The sequence below is a fragment of the Oncorhynchus gorbuscha genome, linkage group LG13 (assembly GCF_021184085.1).
Source record: "Oncorhynchus gorbuscha isolate QuinsamMale2020 ecotype Even-year linkage group LG13, OgorEven_v1.0, whole genome shotgun sequence".
NCBI lineage: Eukaryota > Metazoa > Chordata > Actinopteri > Salmoniformes > Salmonidae > Oncorhynchus > Oncorhynchus gorbuscha.
Window position 1 is genome coordinate 8,910,309 of NC_060185.1, and position 27,815 is coordinate 8,938,123.

At 43.6% G+C, this 27,815-nt stretch overlaps 1 protein-coding gene across 1 annotated transcript; it reads left to right on the forward strand.

The window, feature by feature from the left end:
- The first annotated feature begins 4,123 nt into the window (after window positions 1–4,123).
- Window positions 4,124–23,347, forward strand: LOC123992484 (amyloid protein-binding protein 2-like). Its single transcript, XM_046293649.1, has 13 exons — window positions 4,124–4,298; window positions 6,788–6,876; window positions 8,257–8,408; window positions 8,698–8,821; window positions 12,482–12,650; window positions 12,979–13,068; window positions 13,856–13,923; window positions 14,882–14,987; window positions 15,809–15,933; window positions 16,626–16,711; window positions 18,609–18,799; window positions 18,934–19,099; window positions 22,154–23,347. Exons 1-13 carry the CDS (start codon window positions 4,161–4,163, stop codon window positions 22,414–22,416), a joined length of 1,767 nt encoding a protein of 588 aa, XP_046149605.1. The 5' UTR covers window positions 4,124–4,160; the 3' UTR covers window positions 22,417–23,347.
- The last annotated feature ends 4,468 nt before the right edge of the window (window positions 23,348–27,815 follow it).

The window sequence follows — 27,815 nt, forward strand, 5'->3', positions numbered from 1 at the left end:
TGTTGTGACAAAACTGCACTTTTTTTTTTAGGAGTGGTCTTTTTTTAATTGTCCCCGAGCACAAGGTGCACCTGTGTAATGATCGTGCTGTTTATTAATCAACTTCTTGATATGCCACACCTGTCAGGTGGATGGGTAATCTTGGCAAAGGAGAAATGCTTCGTAACAGGAATGTAAACAAATTTGTGCACATAATTAGAGATACATTTTTTTGTTTTTTGTTTTGTGCGTGTGGAACATTTTCTGGGATGTTTTATTTCAGCTCGTGAAACATGAGACCAACACTTTACATGTTGCGTTTTAATATTTTTGTTCAGTGTAATAATTAATTAGTAGTTGATGAAGGAGAACTGTAATTTAGTCAGTCAGGATGTTGTTGTACACACTGTCAGATAAGATCAGACGACACCTTGTGGCCATGACCTGTAATTGCAATTATTTGCCTATTTTTTAAAAATATTATTATTATTATTATTTTCTTCCCTTTTGCTGCATTTACCCCCAACAACAATATTCTGTGTCCCAAATGCAGACAATTAACTGTGTAGGTCTGCGTTTCCAAAAGTAGGGGTCACGACCTCATTGTAGGGTCTCCTGATTTGAAAAATGGGGTTACGAGATAAATTTAAAATCGGGTTTGGTTCATAGAACCGGGGTTACGTCAGATACGGTTGTAATAAACAGAGACATTTCAGTTTTCTTCCTACAAGTGTGGCTCTATCTTATGGACCGTTTTTAAGCTACAAAATATTATGACCCCGTCACTGACAGATATGACTGTCAGGAATATGTCTTCTGTTTCCCTCTGCAATGTCCACAAGCCTCATTAGAACAGAGTGGACGAGACCAGGCACTAATCAGACTGGGGGGGTGGGGTCAATGATGTTGTGTTCTACACAGAAGAACATACAACATGATTGGCTAATGATCTTTTGACTTCCCACAATACCTTTTTGTAGAGCATTTCAGTCCATTCAAACCAAACTTTGTTCAGATTAAAATACTGTCAAAAAGTACTTTCAGACTGATTTGTCGTGGCCCAAATTTAAAAGAAACTAATTAAAACATGTAAATGATTTCTATGAGTTCTGATGCAGTGGTCTTATAAGAGAAAGTGGTCGTGGGAAAACTAGCTAGATGTCAATACACTGAGTCTACAAAACATTAAGAACAACTTCCTAATTTAGAGTTGATCATGTTCTGTACACTGTGTACATGTGTTGTTGGGTTTTTCTTCTTCGTTTAGAGGGCTTTGAATTCAGGAAGAGCACTTGGTTGGGGGTCGGGGGGTCATAAGCTAAAAACTTCAACTTTATTCTCATGTTGATTGACTTGGAATTTGACCGATAGGCTATTTATGACATCTTTTGAATCATGTGAATGTTCTATTTGAAATGCAGTCAAGACGCTTCGTCGTCTTTCAGTTACCTAAACGGACGTGACTTTCCTGTGTGAATGATGTGATTTAAGTTCAAGCGTTGGTTCATTATTTCACCCGTTTGTCCTCATTTTAGCTGCTGTTGTGATATTTACAGTGCATCGGACTTTTTTAGCAGTACTAGTGTTTTTTTTTTTTTTTAGGAAGGTCTGCCGACTGCCACATTTGCTTGATGGTCAGTTCTCGTTAAATTATTCATTATCTTTAGTCATACAGTATATGTAGTTTTTTTGTTTGTTTTTCTAGACCAAAGTGCAATTTTAATGACATTTTGTAAACATTTTTGTTTGTTGTATTTCCTAGTAGGCCAATATTAGTTATATATATATATATCTTTTTTAAAACTGGATTGAGGAGGGAAAAAAGGTGAAGGTTATCCTGGTGTCTGTTACTTTGTTGGGGATTGTTTTGTGCATCATGTTTTTATTAACATTTATTTCGGGTGGTGTCCCAAATTACACCCTATTCCAGATGTAATGCACTACTTTTTGACTGGAACCCTGGTTAAAAGTACTACCATATATATATATATTTTGAGATGTGTCCTTTTTTTTGTTTTTCCAGGTGAACTGAGTCATTTTACAGGTTCATTCTGTTATGCCTCCCTGTTCTGCTTAGCACTGACAGCAACTAGTGCATGTGTACAGTGTATATGTGGAACATTTGAATTGAAAATATGTGAAATAAATAAAGTTTTCTGAGTGGTGTCTTCTTGACTTATTGGGGGGTTGTAACGTACAGTAGCTCAAGTGGATTTTCTGATTAGTATTTCCTCCAAATCTCCAGCTTTTATTACATATCAACAACTACTTTATCTTTAATGACTTATTTCTATTTTTTTATTTTATTATTTATTTTAAAAATTACAAAAATACATGTTTTTTTTCTTTAACTTAATTGTTGTTTAAGGGCTTGTAAGTAAGCATTTCACTATAAGGTTAACACCTGTTGTATTCGGCGCATGTGACAAAAGCAATTTGATTTAATTTGATATACCCTTGATATACGCTAATTTGATATACCAGTTTAGAAACATTGAAATAATACCAGTAACAACACATTTCGGCATGAGACCAGATTAAATACATTAAATATGTGCATATCACCCACAAACTGTCCCGGAAGAAAGCGAAAGTATGTCACGAATGGTACCCTATCCCCAATGACCAGCGAGACTGCAAAAAAAGTCAACCAAGAACGCCACCTAATCTGTGCCAAAGATTTTGTATTCCACCTGTCCTGTACCAACGACATTGCATTCTACCTATCCCCCCCTACCAAAGTGGCCTGTACCAGTACCCGACAGAAGGTGGCAACCGAAGGCGCATTCCCCAAAAAATCTATCGCCCATTGCTCGGTGAAGTCATTGGTCGGGAGCTTCGTTTACAGTTTTTTTTTGGGCGGATTTGATTCTGCTGATCCGAAAGGCACTGGCCGTGACGTCAGCAGTAACCGGCGCCGCACTGTTATGGTGTCAACAAGGCAGCATGGTGCATCGTCCAGAAACATACATTTAGTTAACATAAAATTATATTTTTGAATTTTCTAACTAGTTGTAATTGGGAAGCTAGCTAAAGCGTTTTTATACAAATAAAAAAAAACATTTAAAAACACAAAATCCTTCTGTAGCTCCTTCTGTAGCTCAGTTGGTAGAGCTACAGAAGGCGCTTGTAACGCCAGGGTAGTGGGTTCAATTCCCGGGACCACCCATACGTAGAATGTATGCACACATGACTGTAAGTCGCTTTGGATAAAAGCGTCTGCTAAAATGGCATATATTACACGTGCTTAATTTACGTAACTGTTGTTTTGAGCTGACTTCAACGTCCGACCAGAGCAGGACTCCTGGCTCACGCCCAGTTCCATATCGAATGCAATAAACGTTAAACCATGCAAAACACGCATACACGGGCGCTATTAATCGAACCCCCTCATCGATCGGGAGCAGAGAGAGAGCGCAGTACAGAGGGGGGGTCTTTGCAAATTATCTTGAATGAGGGACAAAACATGGGATTATGACAGCCGGTGGTTGTGTTTGTGCAATACCCTTGAATCGTTCTCTTTTTTTCCTCTGAGTTGGAAGCAAAATGGTGTATGAGGAGTCGCAGAGAAAGTGTTTTAACACCAGTTAGGTAGTGAAGAATATGTAGTGAGAGTTTGGAACGAAGATGTTTAAAACTAAGGCAAGATAGACCACAGCCCGTCGTTTCAAATGGGGACAAATGAGTCATAGTGGGCAGAACAAGCAAGGACGAGTCAGCGAGATCCAATTGGCTCGGTCTAGTATTTATTTTAGCATATTACCATTAGGGAACGCATACTCTGAAGTAAGCGTGTACAATAACTAATTTGCCCTTTCACGCCTTCTAAACAACGCAAATTCCAGGGAGAAAACTTGGACAAAGGGTCAAATCTACCAAACTAAATCCACTCTGTTCGTCAAAAAAAGGTATTCAGATCAAATGTTTCATCGATGAGGTAAATTAGCAGGATATCGGCCAAAAAGCCCATCTCGTTCTATCTTCTCCCACTTGCCAAGTCTATCGGCTTCTCCTCACTACCATATTTGGTAGCATCCGCTTGGCGTTTCCGCTCACTACCATATTTGGTAGTGAGCGGAAACGCCAAGCGGATGCTTCTCATTTATACATTGTGGTGAAATATCTGTGCCGTTATTCCATCTGTGGTTGGAAGTAGTCTGTTGCTGAAGAAGGAAAACAATATGGCGGCGGTGGAGCTAGACTGGATCCCTGAAACACTGTACAACACTGCTATATCTGCAGTGGTGGACAACTACAGTCGATCTAGAAAGGACATTCGCTCCCTTCCTGAAAATATACGGTTTGATGTATACTATAAGGTAAGGACTGTCACTGTTTGTCCAAACTTTAGCTAGTTAGTCTATTGTGATTTTTTTTTTTAGCTTGCTACCGTTAGGTAAATTAGCCAGCTCAGTTTCTTGTTTGTTATTGTGCCTAGCTAACATTAGCTCGCTAGTTGTTTACTCAACAACAAAAAAAAACAAGCTTGTTAGGAGACAGACATTATGCTTCACATTTTGTGAAATAAAGAACTTCACTAGCTGAAAGTGTTTTCACAATTGTATTTGGTTCAGCAGCAGCAAAGTCTGTGTGCCCAGGTTATGAGGCAACATTGTTGAAAAAAAACTAAAAGTTAAAGCCAAAAACAATAGATTAATCATTTCATAATATTAATATAATCCAAGTTTATCATAATAGTAAGAACAAATGTCATTTAATCAAGCACAGACTGGTTAACAATAATCAATGGCATATTGTCCCTGACAGAGTTCCCGTGCATTGTAATCACATCGTGTTAAACGAGCGTGTTTTTCCATTGAGATTAAGTTGCAGTAATGAGGTGTTTTCAGAGCGGGGCAAAGAAGATGTTAACGTATTTCTTTAGTAAATAATACTGCCATTGTCGTGGAGGCTTAGGACATTCAGAAAGTATTCAGACCCCTTATTCTAAAATGGATTAAAATCAATCTACAGACAATACCCCATAATGACCACGCAAAAACAGGTCTAGACATTTTTTCAAATGTGTATATAAAAAAACGGAAATCATATTTACATAAGTAGTCAGACCCTTTACTCAGTACTTTGTTGAAGCACCTTTGGCAGTGATTTACATCCTTGAGTCTTCTTAGGTATGACGCTACAAGCTTGGCACACGTGTATTTGGGGCTTCTCCCATTCTTCCCTGTAGGTCACTCAAGCTCTGTCAGCTCCTCTCAAGGTCTGTCAGCTGCACAGCTATTTTCAGGTCTCTACATCAATGTTTGATGTGGTTCAAGTCCGGGCTTTGGTTGGGGCCCACTTAAGGACATTTAGAGACTTGTCCCAAAGCCGCTCCTGCGTTGTCTTGGCTGTGTGCTTAGGGTTGTTGTCTGGTTTGAAGGTGAACCTTTGCCCCAATCTGAGGCACTCTGGAGAAGGTTTTCCTCAAGGATCTCTTTACTTTGTGCTGTTCATCATTCCCTTGATCCTGACTAGTCTCCCAGTCCCTACTGCTGAAAAACATCCCCACAGCATGATTCTGCCACCACTATGCTTCACCGCAGGGATGGTGCGAGGTTCCCTCCAGAAGTCAGGCCAAAGAGTTCAATCTTGGTTTCATCAGACCAGACATTCTTATTTCTCATGGTCTTAGTCTTTAAGTGCCTTTTGGCAAACTCCAAGCGGGCTGTCATGTGCCTTTTACGCATGTCTGGCCACTCTACCATAAAGGTCTGATTGGTGGAGTGTTGCAGAGATGGTTGTCCTTCTGGAAGGTTCTCCCATCTCCACAGAGGAACTCTAGAGCTCTGTCAGAGTGACCATGAAGTTCTTGGTCACCTCCCTGACCAAGGCCCTTCTCCCCCGATTGCTCAGTTTGTCCGGGCGGACAGCTCTAGGAAGAGTGTTGGTGGTTCCAAACTACTTCCATTTGAGAATGGTGGAGGCCACTGTGTTCTTGGGGACCTTCAATGCTGCAGAATGGTGGAGGCCACTGTGTTCTTGGGGACCTTCAATGCTGCAGAATGGTGGAGGCCACTGTGTTCTTGGGGACCTTCAATGCTGCAGAATGGTGGAGGCCACTGTGTTCTTGGGGACCTTCAATGCTGCAGAATGGTGGAGGCCACTGTGTTCTTGGGGACTGTTAATGCTGCAGAATGATGGAGGCCACTGTGTTCTTGGGGACCTTCAATGCTGCAGACATTTGTTTGGTATCCTTCTCCAGATCTGTGCCTCGACACAATCCTGTCTCGGAGCTCTATGGACAATTCCTTTGACCTCATGGCTTGGTTTTTGCTCTGACATGCACTGTCAACTGTGGGACCTTATATAGACAGGTGTGTCCCTTTCCAAAATCATGTCCAATCAATTGCATTTACCACAGGTGGACTCCATCTCAAGGAGGATCAATGGAAACAGTCCATTTTTAATACATTTACAAAAATGTCTAAACCTGTTTTCGCTTTGTCATTATGGGGGTATTGTGATGTCATTATGGGGGTATTGTGATGTCATTATGGGGGTATTGTGATGTCATTATGGGGTATTGTGTGTGTAGATTGATGGGGAAATAACAATTTTTAATCAATTTTCGAATAAAGGCTGTAATGTAACAATGTAGAAAAAGTCAAGGGGTCTGAATACTTTCCGAATGCACCATATCTGTACACTGTATCTGATGCTGTCTGGACAAAAACAGCAATATTGTGCAACTTTAGCCTGCAATTCAGGGCGTTCCTGTATGTGGGCATTCCTGCGCCCCTCCCCCACCCGAGGATCCTATTTGGTTTCTCCACCTCAAACGGTTTCTCTCCTCTCTTGCTCTCAGCTATACCAACAGGGCCAGCTATGCCAGCTGGGAGGGGAGTTCTGTGAGCTGGAGGTTTTTGCCAAAGTTCTGCGAGCTTCTGACAAAAGGTAAGGTACCAAATCGACCGGGTCGTAACCCCACACACACAGTCTTTGTTTCCTTTCCACTATCCGTCTCTGAGGTGGTTCCTCAAAAGACCCCCTGAAACAAGGTCTGCACCCAAAATGGCACCCGTATTCCCTACATAGTGCACTACTTTTGAAAAGTAGTTCACTATGTAGGGAATAGGGTGCTATGACATTATCTACCTAAGGCCATTGCAGTTTGAGAGTGGAGTCACCCACACACTCTGTCCTGCCTTGTTTTACACCACTCTGACATGATGTGTAGTGAAGGTGACCTGCTGAGACACATGCTGCCTGGCTGGACTGACTGAGTGGTTTATGACCAGAGAGAATGAGCGAGAGAGGGAGGGAAAGTGTGTGTGTGTGTGTGTGTGTGTGTGTGTGTGTGTGTGTGTGTGTCACTCACCCCTAAAAAGATGACTCCTGTCTCATGACTGTGGGTCATGCAGCTTGGCCTTCAGTTCACACCAGTGATGGGGGAAGAACATCGATACAATAACCCATCTTGATATTATTCTCGATGATATTATATCCAGACTTTGACTCCCAAGTATCGATTTGTAATAATAATAGTTTTACCTGTGCCAAATCTCCGGCGTTATTCATCCTATAGCTTGTTCTCTCATCTTCTTAGTTTTCAGCACTTTTATTTCCATGACTGATCAAAACTCATTTTCTCCTGGCTCTCTCTCTCGTCTCTCTGCAGCAGATTGATCAAAACTCATTTTCTCCTGGCTCTCTCTCTCTCGTCTCTCTGCAGCAGATTGATCAAAACTCATTTTCTCCTGGCTCTCTCTCTCTCGTCTCTCTGCAGCAGATTGAGCAATACGTTATGGAACATCAAATTGCAATAAAATCACAGTATCGAATCGCAATACATATCGCATGACATGTCGCATGGGGAATCTAAGTGTGGTGGATACGGTATCGTGGTGGATACGGTATCGTGGTGGATACGGTATCGTGGTGGATACGGTATCGTGGTGGATACGGTATCGTGGTGGATACGGTATCGTGGTGGATACGGTATCGTGGTGGATACGGTATCGTGGTGGATACGGTATCGTGGTGTCGCTGACATTTCCCAGCCTTAGTTCACACTGTTAACCGTGTGGTGTTGTGCCAAAAAGTCCCCAGGTATTTCAGACTAATGGCAGTCCTAATGTACCCCCCCCCCCCTCCACTTAACATTGATCATATCAATGTTGATGTGTTAAACTGTCTAGTCTGCTTCAGGTTGTAGAGCTTTGGTTTTCAGTGCGAACACCCCTCGCTCTCATCCTGAGACTTTTCTCTGCTTCTATTATCCCCTTTTAATATGTCAAATGAAAGCTTTATTAGCTCCTCTGTCCCTCCTACCAGACACCTGCTACATCACTGTTTCCAGGCCCTGATGGACCATGGAGTCAAGGTGGCCTCCGTACTGGCCAACTCCTTCAGCCGTCGCTGCTCCTACATTGCAGAGTCAGACGCCCACGTCAAGGAGAAGGCCATTCAGTTCGGCTTCATTTTAGGTAGGTCGAAGAAGCGTGTAACGTCTGTCCCAAATGGCGTCCTATACCGTATATAGTGCACTACTTTTGACCAGAATTCATAGGGCTCTGGTCAAAAGTAGTGCACTATATAGGGAATACGGTGCCATTGGGGACACACACACAAAATGGCTATCTTATCCCATCTTCTGAAATACTCGGTGCAACTGCAAACAAGATGACCTGCAACACCCCACTACCATACTGATGTCTGAGGCTATCTGTGAGGTACCCCAGTTGATACTTTATTATGGTCTGTTCTGTCCTCTAGGTGGCTTCCTGTCTGACGCAGGCTGGTACTGTGATGCAGAGAAGGTGTTCCTGTCGTGCCTGCAGCTGAGCACGCTCCACGACGAGGTGCTGCACTGGTACCGAGCTGTGGAGTGCTGCGTCAGGTAGCTCCTAGCTGTGTCTGGCTGGCTGGCTGTTTGTGTCTGGCTGTCCGTGTCTGGCTGTCCGTGTCTGGCTGTCCGTGTCTGGGCTGGCTCCAGCTGTCCGTGTCTAGCTGTCCGTGTCTGGCTGTCCGTGTCTGGCTGTCCGTGTCTGGCTGTCCGTGTCTGGCTGTCCGTGTCTGGCTGTCCGTGTCTGGCTGTCCGTGTCTGGCTGTCCGTGTCTGGCTGTCTTTGGCTAGCTGGCTAGCTGTCTTTGGCTAGCTGGCTAGCTGTCTTTGGCTAGCTGGCTAGCTGTCTTTGGCTAGCTGGCTAGCTGTCTTTGGCTAGCTGGCTAGCTGTCTTTGGCTAGCTGGCTAGCTGTCCTTGTCTAGCTGTCCTTGTCTAGCTGTCCGTGTCTGGCTGTCCGTGTCTGGCTGTCCGTGGCTAGCTGTCATTTACATATTACATTTAAGTCATTTAGCAGACGCTCTTATCCAGAGCGACTTACAAATTGGTGCATTCACCTTATGACATCCAGTGGAACAGCCACTTTACAATAGTGCATCTAAATATTTTAAGGGGGGAGGGGGGGTGAGAAGGATTACTTTATCCTATCCTAGGTATTCCTTAAAGAGGTGGGGTTTCAGGTGTCTCCGGAAGGTGGTGATTGACTCCGCTGTCCTGGCGTCGTGAGGGAGTTTGTTCCACCATTGGGGAGCCAGAGCAGCGAACAGTTTTGACTGGGCTGAGCGGGAACTGTACTTCCTCAGTGGTAGGGAGGCGAGCAGGCCAGAGGTGGATGAACGCAGTGCCCTTATTTGGGTGTAGGGCCTGATCAGAGCCTGGAGGTACTGAGGTGCCGTTCCCCTCACAGGTCCGTAGGCAAGCACCATGGTCTTGTAGCGGATGCGAGCTTCAACTGGAAGCCAGTGGAGAGAGCGGAGGAGCGGGGTGACGAGAGAACTTGGGAAGGTTGAACACTAGACGGGCTGCGGCGTTCTGGATGAGTTGTAGGGGTTTAATGGCACAGGCAGGGAGCCCAGCCAACAGCGAGTTGCAGTAATCCAGACGGGAGATGACAAGTGCCTGGATTAGGACCTGCGCCGCTTCCTGTGTGAGGCAGGGTCGTACTCTGCGGATGTTGTAGAGCATGAACCTACAGGAACGGGCCACCGCCTTGATGTTAGTTGAGAACGACAGGGTGTTGTCCAGGATCACACCAAGGTTCTTAGCGCTCTGGGAGGAGGACACAATGGAGTTGTCAACCGTGATGGCGAGATCATGGAACGGGCAGTCCTTCCCCGGGAGGAAGAGCAGCTCCGTCTTGCCGAAGTTCAGCTTGAGGTGGTGATCCGTCATCCACACTGATATGTCTGCCAGACATGCAGAGATGCGATTCGCCACCTGGTCATCAGAAGGGGGAAAGGAGAAGATTAATTGTGTGTTGTCTGCATAGCAATGATAGGAGAGACCATGTGAGGTTATGACAGAGCCAAGTGACTTGGTGTATAGCGAGAATAGGAGAGGGCCTAGCACAGAGCCCTGGGGGACACCAGTGGTGAGAGGGCGTGGTGAGGAGACAGATTCTCACCACGCCACCTGGTAGGAACGACCTGTCAGGTAGGACGCAATCCAAGCGTGGGCCGCGCCGGAGATGCCCAACTCGGAGAGGGTGGAGAGGAGGATCTGATGGTTCACAGTATCGAAGGCAGCCGATAGGTCTAGAAGGATGAGAGCAGAGGAGAGAGAGTTAGCTTTAGCGGTGCGGAGTGCCTCCGTGATACAGAGAAGAGCAGTCTCAGTTGAATGACTAGTCTTGAAACCTGACTGATTTGGATCAAGAAGGTCATTCTGAGAGAGATAGCTGTCCTTGTCTGGCTGTCCTTGGCTAGCTGTCCTTGTCTAGCTGGCTAGCTGTCCTTGTCTAGCTGGCTAGCTGTCCTTGTCTGGCTGTCCTTGTCTAGCTAGCTAGCTGTCCTTGTCTGGCTGTCCTTGTCTAGCTAGCTAGCTGTCCTTGTCTGGCTGTCCTTGTCTAGCTAGCTAGCTGTCCTTGTCTGGCTGTCCGTGTCTGGCTGTCCGTGGCTAGCTGTCTTTGTCTAGCTGGCTAGCTGTCCTGGTCTAGCTATCCTGGTCTAGCTGTCCTTGTCTAGCTAGCTAGCTGTCCTTGTCTAGCTGTCCTTGTCTAGCTGGCTAGCTGTCCTTGTCTAGCTAGTTGGCTGTCCTCATCTAGCTGTTCTTGTCTGGCTAGCTGGCTGGCTGTTCTTGTCTGGCTAGCTGGCTGGCTGTTCTTGTCTGGCTAGCTGGCTGGCTGTTCTTGTCTGGCTAGCTGGCTGGCTGTTCTTGTCTGGCTGGCTGTTCTTGTCTGGCTGGCTGTTCTTGTCTGTCTGGCTGGCTAGCTGTCCTTGGCTGGCTGGCTGGCTGTTCGTGTCTGGCTGGCAGGCTGTTCTTGTCTGTTGTCTAGCTGGCTGTCTGTTCTTGTCTGTTGTCTAGATGGCTGTCTGTCCGTGTCTGGCTGGCTCTCTGTCCGTGTCTGGCTGGCTCTCTGTCCGTGTCTGGCTGGCTGTCTGTCTGTGTCTGGCTGGCTGTCTGTCCGTGTCTGGCTGGCTGTCTGTCTGTGTCTGGCTGGCTGTCTGTCTGTGTCTGGCTGGCTAGTTGGCTGTCTGTTTGTGTCTGGCTGGCTGTCTGTCCGTGTCTGGCTGGCTAGTTGGCTGTCTGTTTGTGTCTGGCTGGCTGTCTGTCCTTGTCTGGCTGGCTAGTTGGCTGTCTGTCTAGCTCGCTGTTTGTGTCTGGCTGGCTAGCTGGCTGTCTGTCCTTGTCTGGCTGGCTGTCTGTCCTTGTCTGGCTGGCTGTCTGTCCTTGTCTGGCTGGCTGTCTGTTTGTGTCTGGCTGGCTGTCTGTTTGTGTCTGGCTGGCTGTCTGTTTGTGTCTGGCTGGCTGTCTGTTTGTGTCTGGCTGGCTGTCTGTTTGTGTCTGGCTGGCTGTCTGTTTGTGTCTGGCTGGCTGTCTGTTTGTGTCTGGCTGGCTGTCTGTTTGTGTCTGGCTGGCTGTCTGTTTGTGTCTGGCTGGCTGTCTGTTTGTGTCTGGCTGGCTGTCTGTTTGTGTCTGGCTGGCTGTCTGTTTGTGTCTGGCTGGCTGTCTGTTTGTGTCTGGCTGGCTGTCTGTTTGTGTCTGGCTGGCTGTCTGTTTGTGTCTGGCTGGCTGTCTGTTTGTGTCTGGCTGGCTGTCTGTTTGTGTCTGGCTGGCTGTCTGTTTGTGTCTGGCTGGCTGTCTGTTTGTGTCTGGCTGGCTGTCTGTTTGTGTCTGGCTGGCTGTCTGTTTGTGTCTGGCTGGCTGTCTGTTTGTGTCTGGCTGGCTGTCTGTTTGTGTCTGGCTGGCTGTCTGTTTGTGTCTGGCTGGCTGTCTGTTTGTGTCTGGCTGGCTGTCTGTTTGTGTCTGGCTGGCTGTCTGTTTGTGTCTGGCTGGCTGTCTGTTTGTGTCTGGCTGGCTGTCTGTTTGTGTCTGGCTGGCTGTCTGTTTGTGTCTGGCTGGCTGTCTGTTCGTGTCTGGCTGGCTGTCTGTCCGTGTCTGGCTGTCTGTAATAGTTTCTGAATAAAGGTGTTCTAGCTCGAGTTAATTTTCCTCATTGCTGGTAGGTACAGTAGCCTCTTTCCCTCATAGTTTCTCTGTGGTGTCTGTGTTCCTCAGGCTGCTCCATGTCCGTAATGGGAACTGTAAATACCACCAGGGAGAAGAGACATTCAAGCTGGCCCAGTCCTACATGGACAAACTAGCCAAACACGGCCACCACGCTAACAAAGCAGCCCTATATGGAGAGCTGTGTGCCTTGCTCTTTGCCAAGAGTCACTACGATGAGGTAAACTTTTCTATTTATTTCTTCACAAAATCTCTTTTCAAACCAAAGCTTTTTCAAACTTACACTTATTCAATCATAAACCGGTAGTAAAGTAAAGTCATATTTTGTGTGTGTGAGCCATACAGGATATTGTTCTCCCTACACTACCAGAAAATGCTAAACGTCAGGCCCGAGGAGGCTAGCAAGAAACTTTGGATTTAGAAAGTCCTTTTTTTTGTTGTGGATCAGACTCATTTTTGACGTCACCGGATAAGAGCATCGACTTAAATGACCCACATTTATTATTTTTATAATGATGATTCTTGGTTCCTGCTCCTGTGTGTCGAAGGCCTACAGGTGGTGTATAGAAGCCATGAAGGAGATCACAGAGGGCCTGCCTGTCAAAGTGATGGTGGATGTCCTCAGGCAAGCCTCCAAGGTAACAGCAATGTTATGGAGTCGGTGGCTGTGGCTCAAAAAGGCACTGCGTTTGACCAGGGCCCATTTTTTTGTTTGTTGGCACACTCTGTTCTGGTTGAAAAGTAGTGTCCTAATAGAGGCAATTGTGGGTGTTCCATTTTGGGACACACGTGACATGTTGTTTGAGACGCTGTGGAAATATTAGTGACTGAGACGTGGTTTGCTAAAGGATAACATTAATCCTATTCCTTTCCCTCGGGGAAGGAACTAGCCTTGTATCCATACAATAGAAGCAGCGTGTCTGTGGCTGACCGCAGAACTGGAGGTAATATAGAGAGACGAGAACACAATTCATTTATTTTTTTTTCCAGAAGAAACTTCAGTTGTGGCAGGTCTGATAAGAGAAAGGTAAATAGATATAATAATAATAATAATAATATATGCCATTTAGCAGACGCTTTTATCCAAAGCGACTTACAGTCATGTGTGCATACATTCTACGTATGGGTGGTCCCGGGAATCGAACCCACTACCCTGGCGTTACAAGCGCCATGCTCTACCAACTGAGCTACAGCTAGAAGGATATATGAGCTTTGGTCAAAAGTAGTGCACTATAGGAGGTGGAAGGAATAACAGGGCATTATCTGCGTCCTATTTTGATGATTGTAAAAAGAAGAAATGGCAATAAATATTTTGTAATAAAAAAACAAGTAGTGCGCACTATATACACGGACTAGGTTTAAATATGGGACGCAGTCGGAGAATACAGGGTAACGTCTGCTTGGCTGTGTGTCTCTTTTTAACAGGCCTGTGTTGTGAAGAGGGAGTTCAGGAAAGCAGAACAGCTGATTAAACACGCTGTGTTTCTGGCACGGTATGACTTCCTTGTTTTTATTATGGTAACACTTTTATATTTTAATGTTTCCTTTTATAGGTTGGCTCAGTGTTGTATGTATGTATGTATGTATGTAATGTAATGTAATGTAATGTAAATGTAATGTAGTGTGTGTGTATATTATTACCCGCACACATTGTGTACCAAACATTAAGAACACCTTCCTAATATTGAGTGGCACCTCCGTTCTCCCTCAGACCAGCCTCAATTCGTCAGGTCGTGGACTTTACAAGGTGTTGAAAGCGTTCCACAGGGATGCTGGCCCCATGTTGACTCTACAAGGTGTTGAAAGCGTTCCACAGGGATGCTGGCCCCATGTTGACTCCAATGTTTCCCCACACAGTTGTGTCAAGTTGGCTGGATGTCCTTTGGGTGGTGGACCATTCTTGATACACACTCATGGAAAATTCCCAGCAGTTCTTGACACAAACCGTTGTGCCTGGCACCTACTACCATAACCCTGTTCAAACTGTTGTGCCTGGCACCTACTACCATAACCCTGTTCAAACTGTTGTGCCTGGCACCTACTACCATAACCCTGTTCAAACTGTTGTGCCTGGCACCTACTACCATAACCCTGTTCAAACTGTTGTGCCTGGCACCTACTACCATAACCCTGTTCAAACTGTTGTGCCTGGCACCTACTACCATAACCCAGTTCAACGACACTTCAATATGTTGTCTTGTCCATTCACCCTCTGAATGGCACACAGACACAATCCATGTCTCAATGCTTAAAAATCCTTCTTTAACTTGTCTCCTCCCCTTCATCTACACTGATTGAAGTGGATTTAACAGGGGACATAATGGATCGTAGCTTTCACCTGGTCAGTCTGTCATGGAAAGAGCAGGTGTTCTTAATGGCTCTCTCGCTGTCTCTGTCTCTGTCTCTCGTTCTCGCTCTCTTTAATTATTCGTGTTCCTGGATCTGTTTCAGGGAGCATTTTGGACAAAAGCATCCCAAATACTCAGACACTCTTCTGGACTATGGCTTCTACCTCCTGAACGTAGATAACATCTGCCAGTCAGTGGCCATCTACCAGGTGGGTTATTCATATGGACTATACACTACCTTTTTATCTAGGGTGGCAACATGTCACAACTTTCCCCAAATCCTGGTTAGACAATTCCTGGAATCAGGAGGTGGGGGGAATCAGGAAAACCTGGGAATTTGGGGGAAAGTTCCCAGAGTTTTTCAACCCTAAAATCCCCTTTTTAGTTAGTCCCCTTGTCAAAAGTAGTTCATTAGTTCACATCCAGAAGGTGAGGTCAGTACAGGTGCATCAAAGCGGGGACCGAGAGCCTGAAAAACAGCTTCTATCTAGCTTCTTCTTCTATAGCCATCAGACTGTTAAACAACCATCACTAACATTGAGTGGCTGCTGCCAACACACTGACACTGACTCAAATCTCTAGCCACTTTAATAATAAAAATTGGATGTAATAAATGTATCACTTGCCTCTTTAAACAATGCCACTTCATATAATGTTTACATACCCTACATTACTCATCTCATATGTATATACTGTACTCAATACCATCTACTGCATCTTGTTTACATACCCTACATTACTCATCTCATATGTATATACTGTACTCTATACCATCTACTGCATCTTGCCTATGCCGTTCTGTACCATCACTCATTCATATATCTTTATGTACATATTCTTTATCCCTTTACACTTGTGTGTGTATAAGGTAGTTGTTGTGAAATTGTTAGATTCCTTGTCAGATATTATTGCACGGTCGGAACTAGAAGCACAAAGCATTTCGCTACACTAACATCTGCTAACCATGTGACCAATAAAGCCGTGATTTGATTTGACTACATCCATATGCTGGTTTCTCTCTCGCGTGCAGACAGCTCTGGACATCAGACAGTCTGTATTCGGGGGGAAGAACATCCACGTAGCGACGGCTCACGAAGACCTGGCTTACTCCTCCTACGTACACCAGTACAGCTCAGGGAAATTCGCCAACGCTCTGTGAGTAGCTACTCCTTCCTTCCTCTACTACTCCTGGACTGGCTTTGACCCTGCTAGATACGTTAGACTCCCCCCTTAAAAAAACAAAAAAACAATTTATCTGTATCCTAAAAGGCCTCCTATTCCCTAATATAGTGCACTACTGTTGACAAGAGGAAATAGGGGTGTCGGGGTGAGCTATGACATAAGGTGCCATTTTTGGGACGCAGACGAATAATTTTTCTGTCATTTCCGTAGTTTGCTGGTACTGTAAAAGTCTCAAGTCACTCAAGGTTACTGCAGGTGTAAATCTCAGGGCGTGTACCTTTTTTTTAATGGGAATAGAAGCCCAATGAAGGAATGCTTTTACACCTGCATTGTTTGCTGTTTGGGGTTTTAGGCTGGGTTTCTGTACAGCACTTTGAGATATCAGCTGATGTACGAAGGGCTATATAAATAAATTTGATTTGAATAGGAACTAGGAATAGTAGATTCTGATGAAGATCTAGCGGACCATAAGGAAGGATTGTAAAGGGTTTCGTCTGTCATTTTGTAGTGTGGCAGAACCCACCCTTCATGTGTATGTTTGGTCATCTCCTTCTAACCCTCAAATACCTAGTACTTCAAAAGTAATCTGTTTTCTTGGAAAGGGTTTTTGTTCTGAGCAGTGTGTCTAAATGTCAGCCTCTTACTCAAGCATTCTGTTTCTCCAGATTCCATGCAGAACGTGCCATAGACATCATAACTCACATTCTCCCTGAAGACCATCTACTACTGGCCTCCTCCAAGAGGGTCAAAGGTGATTTTCCTCCCCCCATTCTAAATCGCTGAGTCACTCCAAGCTGGCATCTGAGTCATCACAGTGCTGTGTAGTGCCTCTGGAGCGTGGCTTTGACCACAGTCAGTCATGAGATGAGGAGAAACGGCAGTCCTTTTTGACTACTCTTCCTAGAAAGTATTTATCGAGATGTTATTGACTGTTTCTAGCTCATGGCCAGATTGTGTGGATGTTGGTCGTGTGATGTGTAATCATATACAGGTGAAGTCGGAAGTTTACGTACACCTTAGCCAAATACATTTTAAACTCAGTTTTTCACAATTCCTGACATTTAGTTCTAGTAAAAATTCCCTGTTTTAGGTCAGTTAGGATCACCACTTTATTTTCAGAATGTGAAATGTCAGAATAATAGTAGAGACAATGATTTATTTCAGCTTTTATTTCTTTCATCACATTCCCAGTGGGTCCGAAGTTTACATACACTCAATTAGTATTTGGTAGCATTGCCTTTGAATTGTTTAACTTGAGTCAAACGTTTCGGGTAGCCTTTCACAAGCTTCCCACATTAAGGTGGGTGAATTTTGGCCCATTCCTCCTGACAGCTGGTGTAACTGAGTCAGGTTTGTAGGCCTCCTTGCTGGCACATGCCTTTTCAGTTCTGCCCACACATTTTCTATAGGATTGAGGTCAGGGCTTTGTGATGGCCACTCCAATACCTTGACTTTGTTGTCCTTAAGCCATTTTGCCACAACTTTGGAAGTATGCTTGGGGTAATTGTCCATTTGGAAGACCCATTTGTGACCAAGCTTAACTTCCTGACTGATGTCTTGAGATGTTGCTTCAAAATATCACATAATTTCCTCCCTCATGATGCCATCTACTTTTTGTGGGGAAATTTGACCCATTTGTGACCAGTCCCTCCTGAGAGCAAAGCACCCCCATGATGCCAACATGATGCTGCATGATGCTGCCACCCCCGTGCTTCACTGTTGGGATGGTGTTCTTCAGCTTGCAAGCCTCCCCCTTTTTCCCCCAAACATAACGATGGTCATTATTGCTAAACAGTTCTATTTTTGTTTCATGAGACCAGAGGACATTTCTCCAAAAAGTACGATCTATGTCCCCATGTGTAGTTGCAAACCGTAGTCTGGCTTTTTTTATAGCGGTTTTGGAGCAGTGGCTTCTTCCTTGCTGAGCGGCCTTTCAGGTTATGTCGATATAGGACTCGTTTTACTGTGGATATAGATACTTTTGTGCCTGTTTCCTCCAGCATCTTCACAAGGTCCTTTGCTGTTGTTCTGGGATTGATTTGCACTTTTCGCACAAATGTACATTCATCTCTAGGAGACAGAACGCATCTCCTTCCTGAGCAGTATGATGGCTGTGTGGTCCCATGGTGTTTATGCTTGCGTACTATTGTTTGTACAGACGAACGTGCCATTTGGAAATTGTTCCCAAGGATGAACCAGACTTGTGGATGTCTGCAATTTTTTTTCTGAGGTCTTGGCTGATTTCTTTAGATTTTCCTATGTCGTCAAGCAAAGAGGCACTGAGTTTGAAGGTAGGCCTTGAAATACATCCACAGGTACACCTCCAATTGACTCAAATGATGTCAATTAGCCTATCAGAAGCTTCTAAAGCCATGACATACTTTTCTGGAATTTATCCAAGCTGTTTAAAGACACAATCAACTTAGTGTATGTGAACTTCTGACCCACTGGAATTGTGACACAGTGAAATAATTTGTCGGTGAAAAAATGACTTGTCATGCACAAAGTAGATGTCCCAACCGACTTGACAAAACTATAGTTTGTTAACAAGAAATTTGTGGAGTGGTTGAAAAATGAGGTTCAATGACTCCAACTTAAGGGTATGTAAACTTCTGACTTCAACTGTAATATATTACTGCCACCCCCAGCTCTGATCCTGGAGGAGATCGCCATCGACTGCCACAACAAGGAGACGGAGGAACGTCTACTGCAGGAGGCCTATGACCTGCACCTGTCCTCTCTGCAGCTGGCCAAGAAAGCCTTCGGAGAGTTCAACGTCCAGACCGCCAAACACTACGGAAACCTGGGACGGCTCTACCAGTCCATGAGGAAGTTCAAGGTTAGTTGGGGGGGGGGGCAAAGGTAGTGCTGCAGCCCCTGAAGGCAGCAATTTGATCACCTGATACACTACTTACTCTACCGCTGTCTATCCTACCTCTCTCTCTCCACAACATTTTAAACTGTGTGTTGTAGGAGGCTGAAGAGATGCACATCAAGGCCATCCAGATCAAGGAGCAGCTTCTGGGGCAGGAGGACTATGAGGTGGCTCTGTCTGTGGGTCATCTGGCCTCACTCTATAACTATGACATGAACCAGTATGAAGATGCTGAGAGACTCTACCGACGGTCCATCTCCATCGGTAAGTGTACATTATGACAAAGTGGAGACATGTTTTTAGACATGTTTGCAAATAAAAGATAAAAACGGATATCTTATTTGCGTAAATATTCAGACCCTTTGCTATGAGACTTGAAATTGAGCTCAGGTGCATCCGGTTTCCGTTGATCATCCTTTGTTTGATTGGAGTTCACCTGTGGTAAATTCAATTAATTGGACATGATTTGGAAAGGTACACACCTGTCTATATAAGGTCCCACGGTTGACAGTGCATGTCAGAGCAATGAGGTCCATAGAGCTCTGACACAGGATCGTGTCGAGGGCACAGATCTGTGAAGCGTGGTGGTGGCACCATCCCTACGGTGAAGCGTGGTGGTGGCACCATCCCTACGGTGAAGCGTGGTGGTGGCACCATCCCTACGGTGAAGTGTGGTGGTGGCACCATCCCTACGGTGAAGCGTGGTGGTGGCACCAACCCTACGGTGAAGCGTGGTGGTGGCACCAACCCTACGGTGAAGCGTGGTGGTGGCACCAACCCTACGGTGAAGCGTGGTGGTGGCACCATCCCTACGGTGAAGCGTGGTGGTGGCACCATCATGCTGTGGGGATGTTTTTCAGAAGCAGGGACTGGGGGACTAGTTAGGATCGAGGGGAAAGATGAATGGAGCGATCCTTGATGAAAACCTGCTCCAGAGTGCTCAGCACCTCAGATTGGGGTGAAGGTTCACCTTCCAACAGAACAACGACCCTAAGCACACAGCCAAGACAATGCAGGAGTGGCTTCGGAGCAAGTCTCTGAATGTACTTAAGTGGCCCAGCCAGAGCCTGGACTTGAACCCGAACAAACATCTCTGGAAAGACCTGAAAATAGCTGTGCAGCAACGCTCCCCATCCAACCTGACAGAACTTGAGAGGATCTGCAGAGAAGAATGGGAGAAACTCCCCAAATACAGGTGTGCCAAGCTTGTAGCGTCACACGAAAGAAGACTCTAGGCTGTAATCACTACCAAAAGGTGCTTCAACAAAGTACTGAGTAAAGGGTCTGAATACTTATGTAAATGTCATATTTCCATTTGTTTAATACATTAGCAAACGTTTCTAAAAAAACTCGTTTTTTGCTTTGTCATTGTGTGTGTTGATGAGGGGGGGATAATGCAATCCATTTTAGAATAAGGCTGTAACGTTACAAAATGTGGAAAAGGTCCAGGGGTCTAAATACACCGATGTACAGTACCCCAGTCAAACGTTCGGACACACCTACTCATTCAAGGGTTTTTCTTTATTTTTTACAATTTTCTACATTGTAGAATAATAGTGAAGACATCCAAACTATGAAATAACACAAATGTAGAAACCAAAAAGTGTTAAACAAATCAAAATATGTTTGAGGTTCTGCAAAGTAGCCACCCTTTGCCTTGACAGCTTTGCACACTCTTGGCATTCTCTCAACCAGCGTCACGAGGTAGTCACCTGGAATGCATTTCAATGAACAGGTGAGCCTGTTAATTGAATTTGCTTTGTGTATATATATATATTTTTTATTAATAAAAAATTAAAAGCGTATCTTGAGTCAAGTTTTCAAACCTTTTCTTGTTTTGGAAAGTTCAGGAGTAAAATGTGCATACAAATCATATAAATTGCATTTAATCTTTTTATTTTATTTCAAGTCAATTAAGAACAATTTCTTATGTTCAATGACTGCCTACACCGGATGACATTGGGCCAATGGTATGCCTCCCTATGGGACTCCCAATCATGGCTGGTTGTGATACGGCCTGGAATCAAACCCGGGTATATAATGACGCCTGTAGCACTGAGGACTAGTACCCTACATATTTAATCTGTCCCTCAACCGAGCAGTGAATTTCAACCTCAAAAAAACAGGGTGGTTTTTGCAAAGAAGGGCACCGATTGGTAGATGTGGAAAAAAAACACACAAAAAAACAGACATTGATTATCCATTTAAGCAGGGTGAAGTTATTAATTACACTTTGGATGGTGTATCAATACACTCAGTCACCACAAGATACAGATGTCCTTCCTAACTCAGTTGCTGGAGAGGAGGGAAACCACTCAGGGATTTCACCATGATGCCAATGGTAACTTTAAAACAGTTAGAGTTTAATGGCTGTGATATGAGAACTGAGGATGGATAAAAAACATTGTAGTTACTCCACAATACTAACTTAAATGAGTGAAAAAGAAGGAAGCCTGTACCGAATAAAAAATATTTAAAAACATGCGTTGTGTTTGCAACAAGGTACTTAACTAATACTGCAAAAAATGATTTTTGTTGTTGTCCTGAATACAAAGCGTTATGTTTGGGGCAAATCCAACACATTACTGAGTACAATCTTCAAATTTTTATGCGTAATTGTGGCTGCATCATGTTATGGGTATGTTTGTCAGCAGCAAGGACCAGGGAGGGTTTTTTGGGGTGTTGAAAAGAAATAGAATACAGCTATGCACAGGCAAAATCCTAGAGGAAACCCTGGTTCAGTCTGCTTCCCACCAGACACTGGGAGACAAATTCACCTTCCAGCAGGACAATAACCTAAAACACAAGGCCAAATATACACTGGAGTTGCTTACCAAGACGACATTCAATGTTCCTGAGTGGCCAGGTTACAGTTTTGACTTAAATCGTCTTGAAAATAAATGGCAAAACTTGAAAATTTCTTCCTATCAATGATCAACAACCAACTTGACAGAGCCTGACAAATTTAGAAAAGTATAATGGGCAAATGTTGCTCAATCCAGGTGTGGAAAGCTCTTACCCAGAAACACTCACAGCTGTAATGATTATAACATGCATTGACTTAGGGTTGAGAACTTAACTAATCAAAATATATTAAGTTTTATTTTTTAAAATTTTTTAATAAATGTTTGAATTTTTCTTTGACATTTTTGTTTTAGATCGTTGACAACAAAAATATGACACTCAAGTCCATTTATAAATCTCACTTTTGCGACACAACAAAATGTGGAATAAATCAAAAGGTGTGAATACTTCTCTGATGCCACATGCTTGTCGGTCTTCTGTTTTTTGTTTTTACTCTTATCTTTCCCCTGTCAGGTAAGAAACTATTTGGCGAGGGCTACAGCGGTCTGGAGTACGACTACCGGGGGCTGATCAAACTCTACAACTCAGTAGGGAACTATGAGAAGGTGTTTGAGTATCACAACGTCCTGTCCGACTGGAACCAGCTCCGGGATAGGCAGTTTGCTGTGGCGGACGCCCTAGAGGATGTTAATACTAGTCCCCAGCAGACACAGGAAGTGGTACAGACCTTCCTACTGGCCCAGAGCTATGGGCCTTCACGAGCCTGCCTGGGCTGAGACACACACACACACACAGCAAGAAGCATCCAGGATGGGACTGGTTCACCAGCCCTCTCACACCAATCCAAGGAGCTAACTAATTATTTGACTTCTCTGAGAAGAGAACAGAGAGAGAGACGTTTCATCATGGAAATCTCACAAACCGCCACTATTTTTTTTTTAAAGTTAATTTTCTTACTTTTGCCTTTTTTTTTTTTATTTTAATTTGGGGGTTTTGATAACTTCTTTTGTATCTGAACCAGTGTAGCTCTGACCACCAGGAGAATACACTGTGTCTCACTGTCACTCTCTCTCCGTAGGAGACATGGAATACCCTACTATATTATTTTGTCACCTCAGCCCCCTCGTCGTAGTCTACGGCTCGTAGTCAACGGCCAGGGGATAGTGCGTCGTTTAGGACGCAGACTGAGAAATGTTTTTACCCAGGTGTCACCACAAAGGTAGGACAATTTAAACTAAAATGTGCCATGATCTATATACGTATACACACCATGACTGATAGGGGGCGCTGTGTTGAAGTCACGTGCCAACAACATGGCACTCCCCAACCATTGTAAAAAAAAATATTGGAGGCTAAAGAAATGCATTAATGTCTACATTTTGTTTTTGCCACACTTATTCAATTAAACACCTTAAGGGCATACCTTTTTAAATTATGAGATAAAAAAAAAATTGTAAAACATATTTTGTTCAAAGTATATATTTTTGTTTTAAGTTCTAATGTTACTGTCCCCACTACAACAAAATTCCTAAATACATGTGATTTTTGTCCTTGAGAGACATTGTTAATTGAAATATTGAAGAATTCCATTCATTCCTATGGAAGACTGCTTCTTCTGTACTAATATGGAGGACCCATGGCTTCAAAAACCTCTCATTGGCCAATACACAGCATCTATACATCATTGGCCAATACACAGCATCTATACATCATTGGCCAATACACAGCATCTATACATCATTGGCCAATACACAGCATCTATACATCATTGGCCAATACACAGCATCTATACATCATTGGCCAATACACAGCATCTATACATCATTGGCCAATACACAGCATCTATACATCATTGGCCAATACACAGCATCTATACATCATTGGCCAATACACAGCATCTATACATCATTGGCCAATACACAGCATCTATACATCATTCTATACATCATTGGCCAATACACAGCATCTACACATCATTGGCCAATACACAGCATCTACACATCATTGGCCAATACACAGCATCTATACATCATTGGCCAATACACAGCATCTATACATCATCAATACACACACATCATTGGCCAATACACAGCATCTACACATCATTGGCCAATACACAGCATCTATACATCATTGGCCAATACACAGCATCTATACATCATTGGCCAATACACAGCATCTATACATCATTGGCCAATACACAGCATCATCATCATTGGCCATCATCATTGGCCAATACACAGCATCTATACATCATTGGCCAATACACAGCATCTACACATCATTGGCCAATACACAGCATCTATACATCATTGGCCAATACACAGCATCTATACATCATTGGCCAATACACAGCATCTATACATCATTGGCCAATACACAGCATCTATACATCATTGGCCAATACACAGCATCTATACATCATTGGCCAATACACAGCATCTATACATCATTGGCCAATACACAGCATCTATACATCATTGGCCAATACACAGCATCTACACATCATTGGCCAATACACAGCATCTACACATCATTGGCCAATACACAGCATCTACACATCATTGGCCAATACACAGCATCTATACATCATTGGCCAATACACAGCATCTATACATCATTGGCCAATATACATCATTGGCCAATACACAGCATCTACACATCATTGGCCAATACACAGCATCTATACATCATCTACACATCATTGGCCAATACACAGCATCTACACATCATTGGCCAATACACAGCATCTACACATCATTGGCCAATACACAGCATCTACACAGCATCTACACATCATTGGCCAATACACAGCATCTATACATCATTGGCCAATACACAGCATCTACACATCATTGGCCAATACACAGCATCTACACATCATTGGCCAATACACAGCATCTACACATCATTGGCCAATACACAGCATCTATACATCATTGGCCAATACACAGCATCTATACATCATTGGCCAATACACAGCATCTATACATCATTGGCCAATACACAGCATCTATACATCATTGGCCAATACACAGCATCTATACATCATTGGCCAATACACAGCATCTATACATCATTGGCCAATACACAGCATCTATACATCATTGGCCAATACACAGCATCTATACATCATCGTTGGCCAATACACAGCATCTATACATCATTGGCCAATACACAGCATCTATACATCATTGGCCAATACACAGCATCTATACATCATCTACACATCATTGGCCAATACACAGCATCTACACATCATTGGCCAATACACAGCATCTACACATCATTGGCCAATACACAGCATCTACACATCATTGGCCAATACACAGCATCTACACATCATTGGCCAATACACAGCATCTACACATCATTGGCCAATACACAGCATCTATACATCATTGGCCAATACACAGCATCTATACATCATTGGCCAATACACAGCATCTACACATCATTGGCCAATACACAGCATCTACACATCATTGGCCAATACACAGCATCTATACATCAATATACATCATTGGCCAATACACAGCATCTATACATCATTGGCCAATACACAGCATCTATACATCATTGGCCAATACACAGCATCTATACATCATTGGCCAATACACAGCATCTATACATCATTGGCCAATACACAGCATCTATATTGCCAATACACAGCATCTATATCATCATTGGCCAATACACAGCATCTATACATCATCTATACATCATTGGCCAATACACAGCATCTATACATCATTGGCCAATACACAGCATCTATACATCATTGGCCAATACACAGCATCTACACATCATTGGCATCTATACATCCAATACACAGCATCTATCTACATCATTGGCCAATACACAGCATCTACACATCATTGGCCAATACACAGCATCATCATTGGCCAATACACAGCATCATCATTGGCCAATACACAGCATCTATACATCATTGGCCAATACACAGCATCTATACATCATTGGCCAATACACAGCATCTATACATCATTGGCCAATACACAGCATCTATACATCATTGGCCATCATTACACAGCATCTATACATCATTGGCCAATACACAGCATCTATACATCATTGGCCAATACACAGCATCTATACATCATTGGCCAATACACAGCATCTATACATCATTGGCCAATACACAGCATCTATACATCATTGGCCAATACACAGCATCTATACATCATTGGCCAATACACAGCATCTATACATCATTGGCCAATACACAGCATCTATACATCATTGGCCAATACACAGCATCTATACATCATTGGCCAATACACAGCATCTATACATCATTGGCATCAATCACACAGCATCTATACATCATTGGCCAATACACAGCATCTATACATCATTGGCCAATCACACAGCATCTATACATCATTGGCCAATACACAGCATCTATACATCATTGGCCAATACACAGCATCTATACATCATTGGCCAATACACAGCATCTATACATCATCTACACAGCATACATCATTGGCCAATACATCAGCATCTATACATCATTGGCCAATACACAGCATCTATACATCATTGGCCAATACACAGCATCTATACATCATTGGCCAATACACAGCATCTATACATCATTGGCCAATACACAGCATCTATACATCATTGGCCAATACACAGCATCTATACATCATTGGCCAATACACAGCATCTATACATCATTGGCCAATACACAGCATCTATACATCATTGGCCAATACACAGCATCTATACATCATTGGCAATCCAGCGTTTTTTTTTTCTCTTTTTTTTTTCCTTTACGTCATTGGTCATGAGCTTGTTGTGACTAATACAGTGAACAATATTGTAGGTTTAACCCATCACTTTGTTGTGTTCTATAACAAACACTTCAGTTCCTTTTTACAGATTAACTCTGGTCCTCGAAAGTATGGGAGGTCATTTTTTTGAAGGATGGATTTGACTTTTAAATTTTTATTTTATTTGTACTTTTTGTTGGAGGGGGATAGTAATCAGTGGGTTTAATGTTACTCTAGTCACATGACTTTTTATTTTGTTTCATTTATTACTTTCCATGCAGCACAGTTCTGACATAGCTTAATTTAAATGACAATATTATCATTTATATGCAGTGTTTTTTTTGTGTTTTTTTTAAGCCCGATGCTATGATTTCAGAAGGATGAGCCAAATTGATTTGTGACCTAAGATGGAAGACCAGTGTCCTCTCAGCACCATCCTGCAGCCTCAAAAGGTTCCCGCCCCCCCCCCCTCTTTTTACATTGGAGTGAGTTTACAAGCAATCCTCCCCTTGCCTGCCTCGTCAGAACCACATTGGAAGTGTGTAGGGGTTGACATTGGGTTAAATGCCACAGACTTTTTTTTTCTCACTTTTGCTAGATTACATGTCACACCTTTTGTCTAACTGTGGAGTCAATGTTGTTTTTGTTTTTTTCTTCAGATATTTTTTAATTTAAATATTTTTTTTGACTAACAAAAAAAAAAAGGCTTGACCTCTCCCTGCCTCTAAAAGCGCTGTAGGTATCTGGATGTCCTGTTTTTGTGCTTGTAGTGTGTCTGCCGGAGGCAGTGTTACTACTGTCTGCCCCGTGCTGAAGTCCAAGCCTTAGCCCTTAAAGGACACCCAGCTGCAGCAGTGCTCTGACCTTCTCAGGCTCCAACTACTCATCTTTGTACGCCTTCTATGCTTGCTACTAACCCCCCCCCCCCCCCCCAAGACAGGCTGTCTGTGGGAAAAACAAAAGACTTCACCTCAAGACCTTAACTATTGGAGTAGACATTACAGTACCTACCTGCCAGGGACCATTTGACCAGCAGGTAATTAACTTTTATTTTTATTTTTATAACTAGGCAAGTCGGTTCAGAACAGATTCATATTTACAATGACTGCCTAGGAACAGTGGGTTAACGACTGATTTCAGCTCTGTTGATTTGGTCCAGCAACCTTTCGGTTATTGGCACAACGCTCTAACCACTAGGCTACCCTGCCGCCTCCCTAATGCTGCTACAAGGTCTCAAGTGACCAACTGACCACTCTCTCTCTCTCTCTAGAACTAAACATCTATTCTAGAACTGTGGAAGGAATGAAATAGAACGCACCCAGACCATATTATAGATACCTTTTTGGAATGTGTGTGCGGGAAGACCTTTTTTT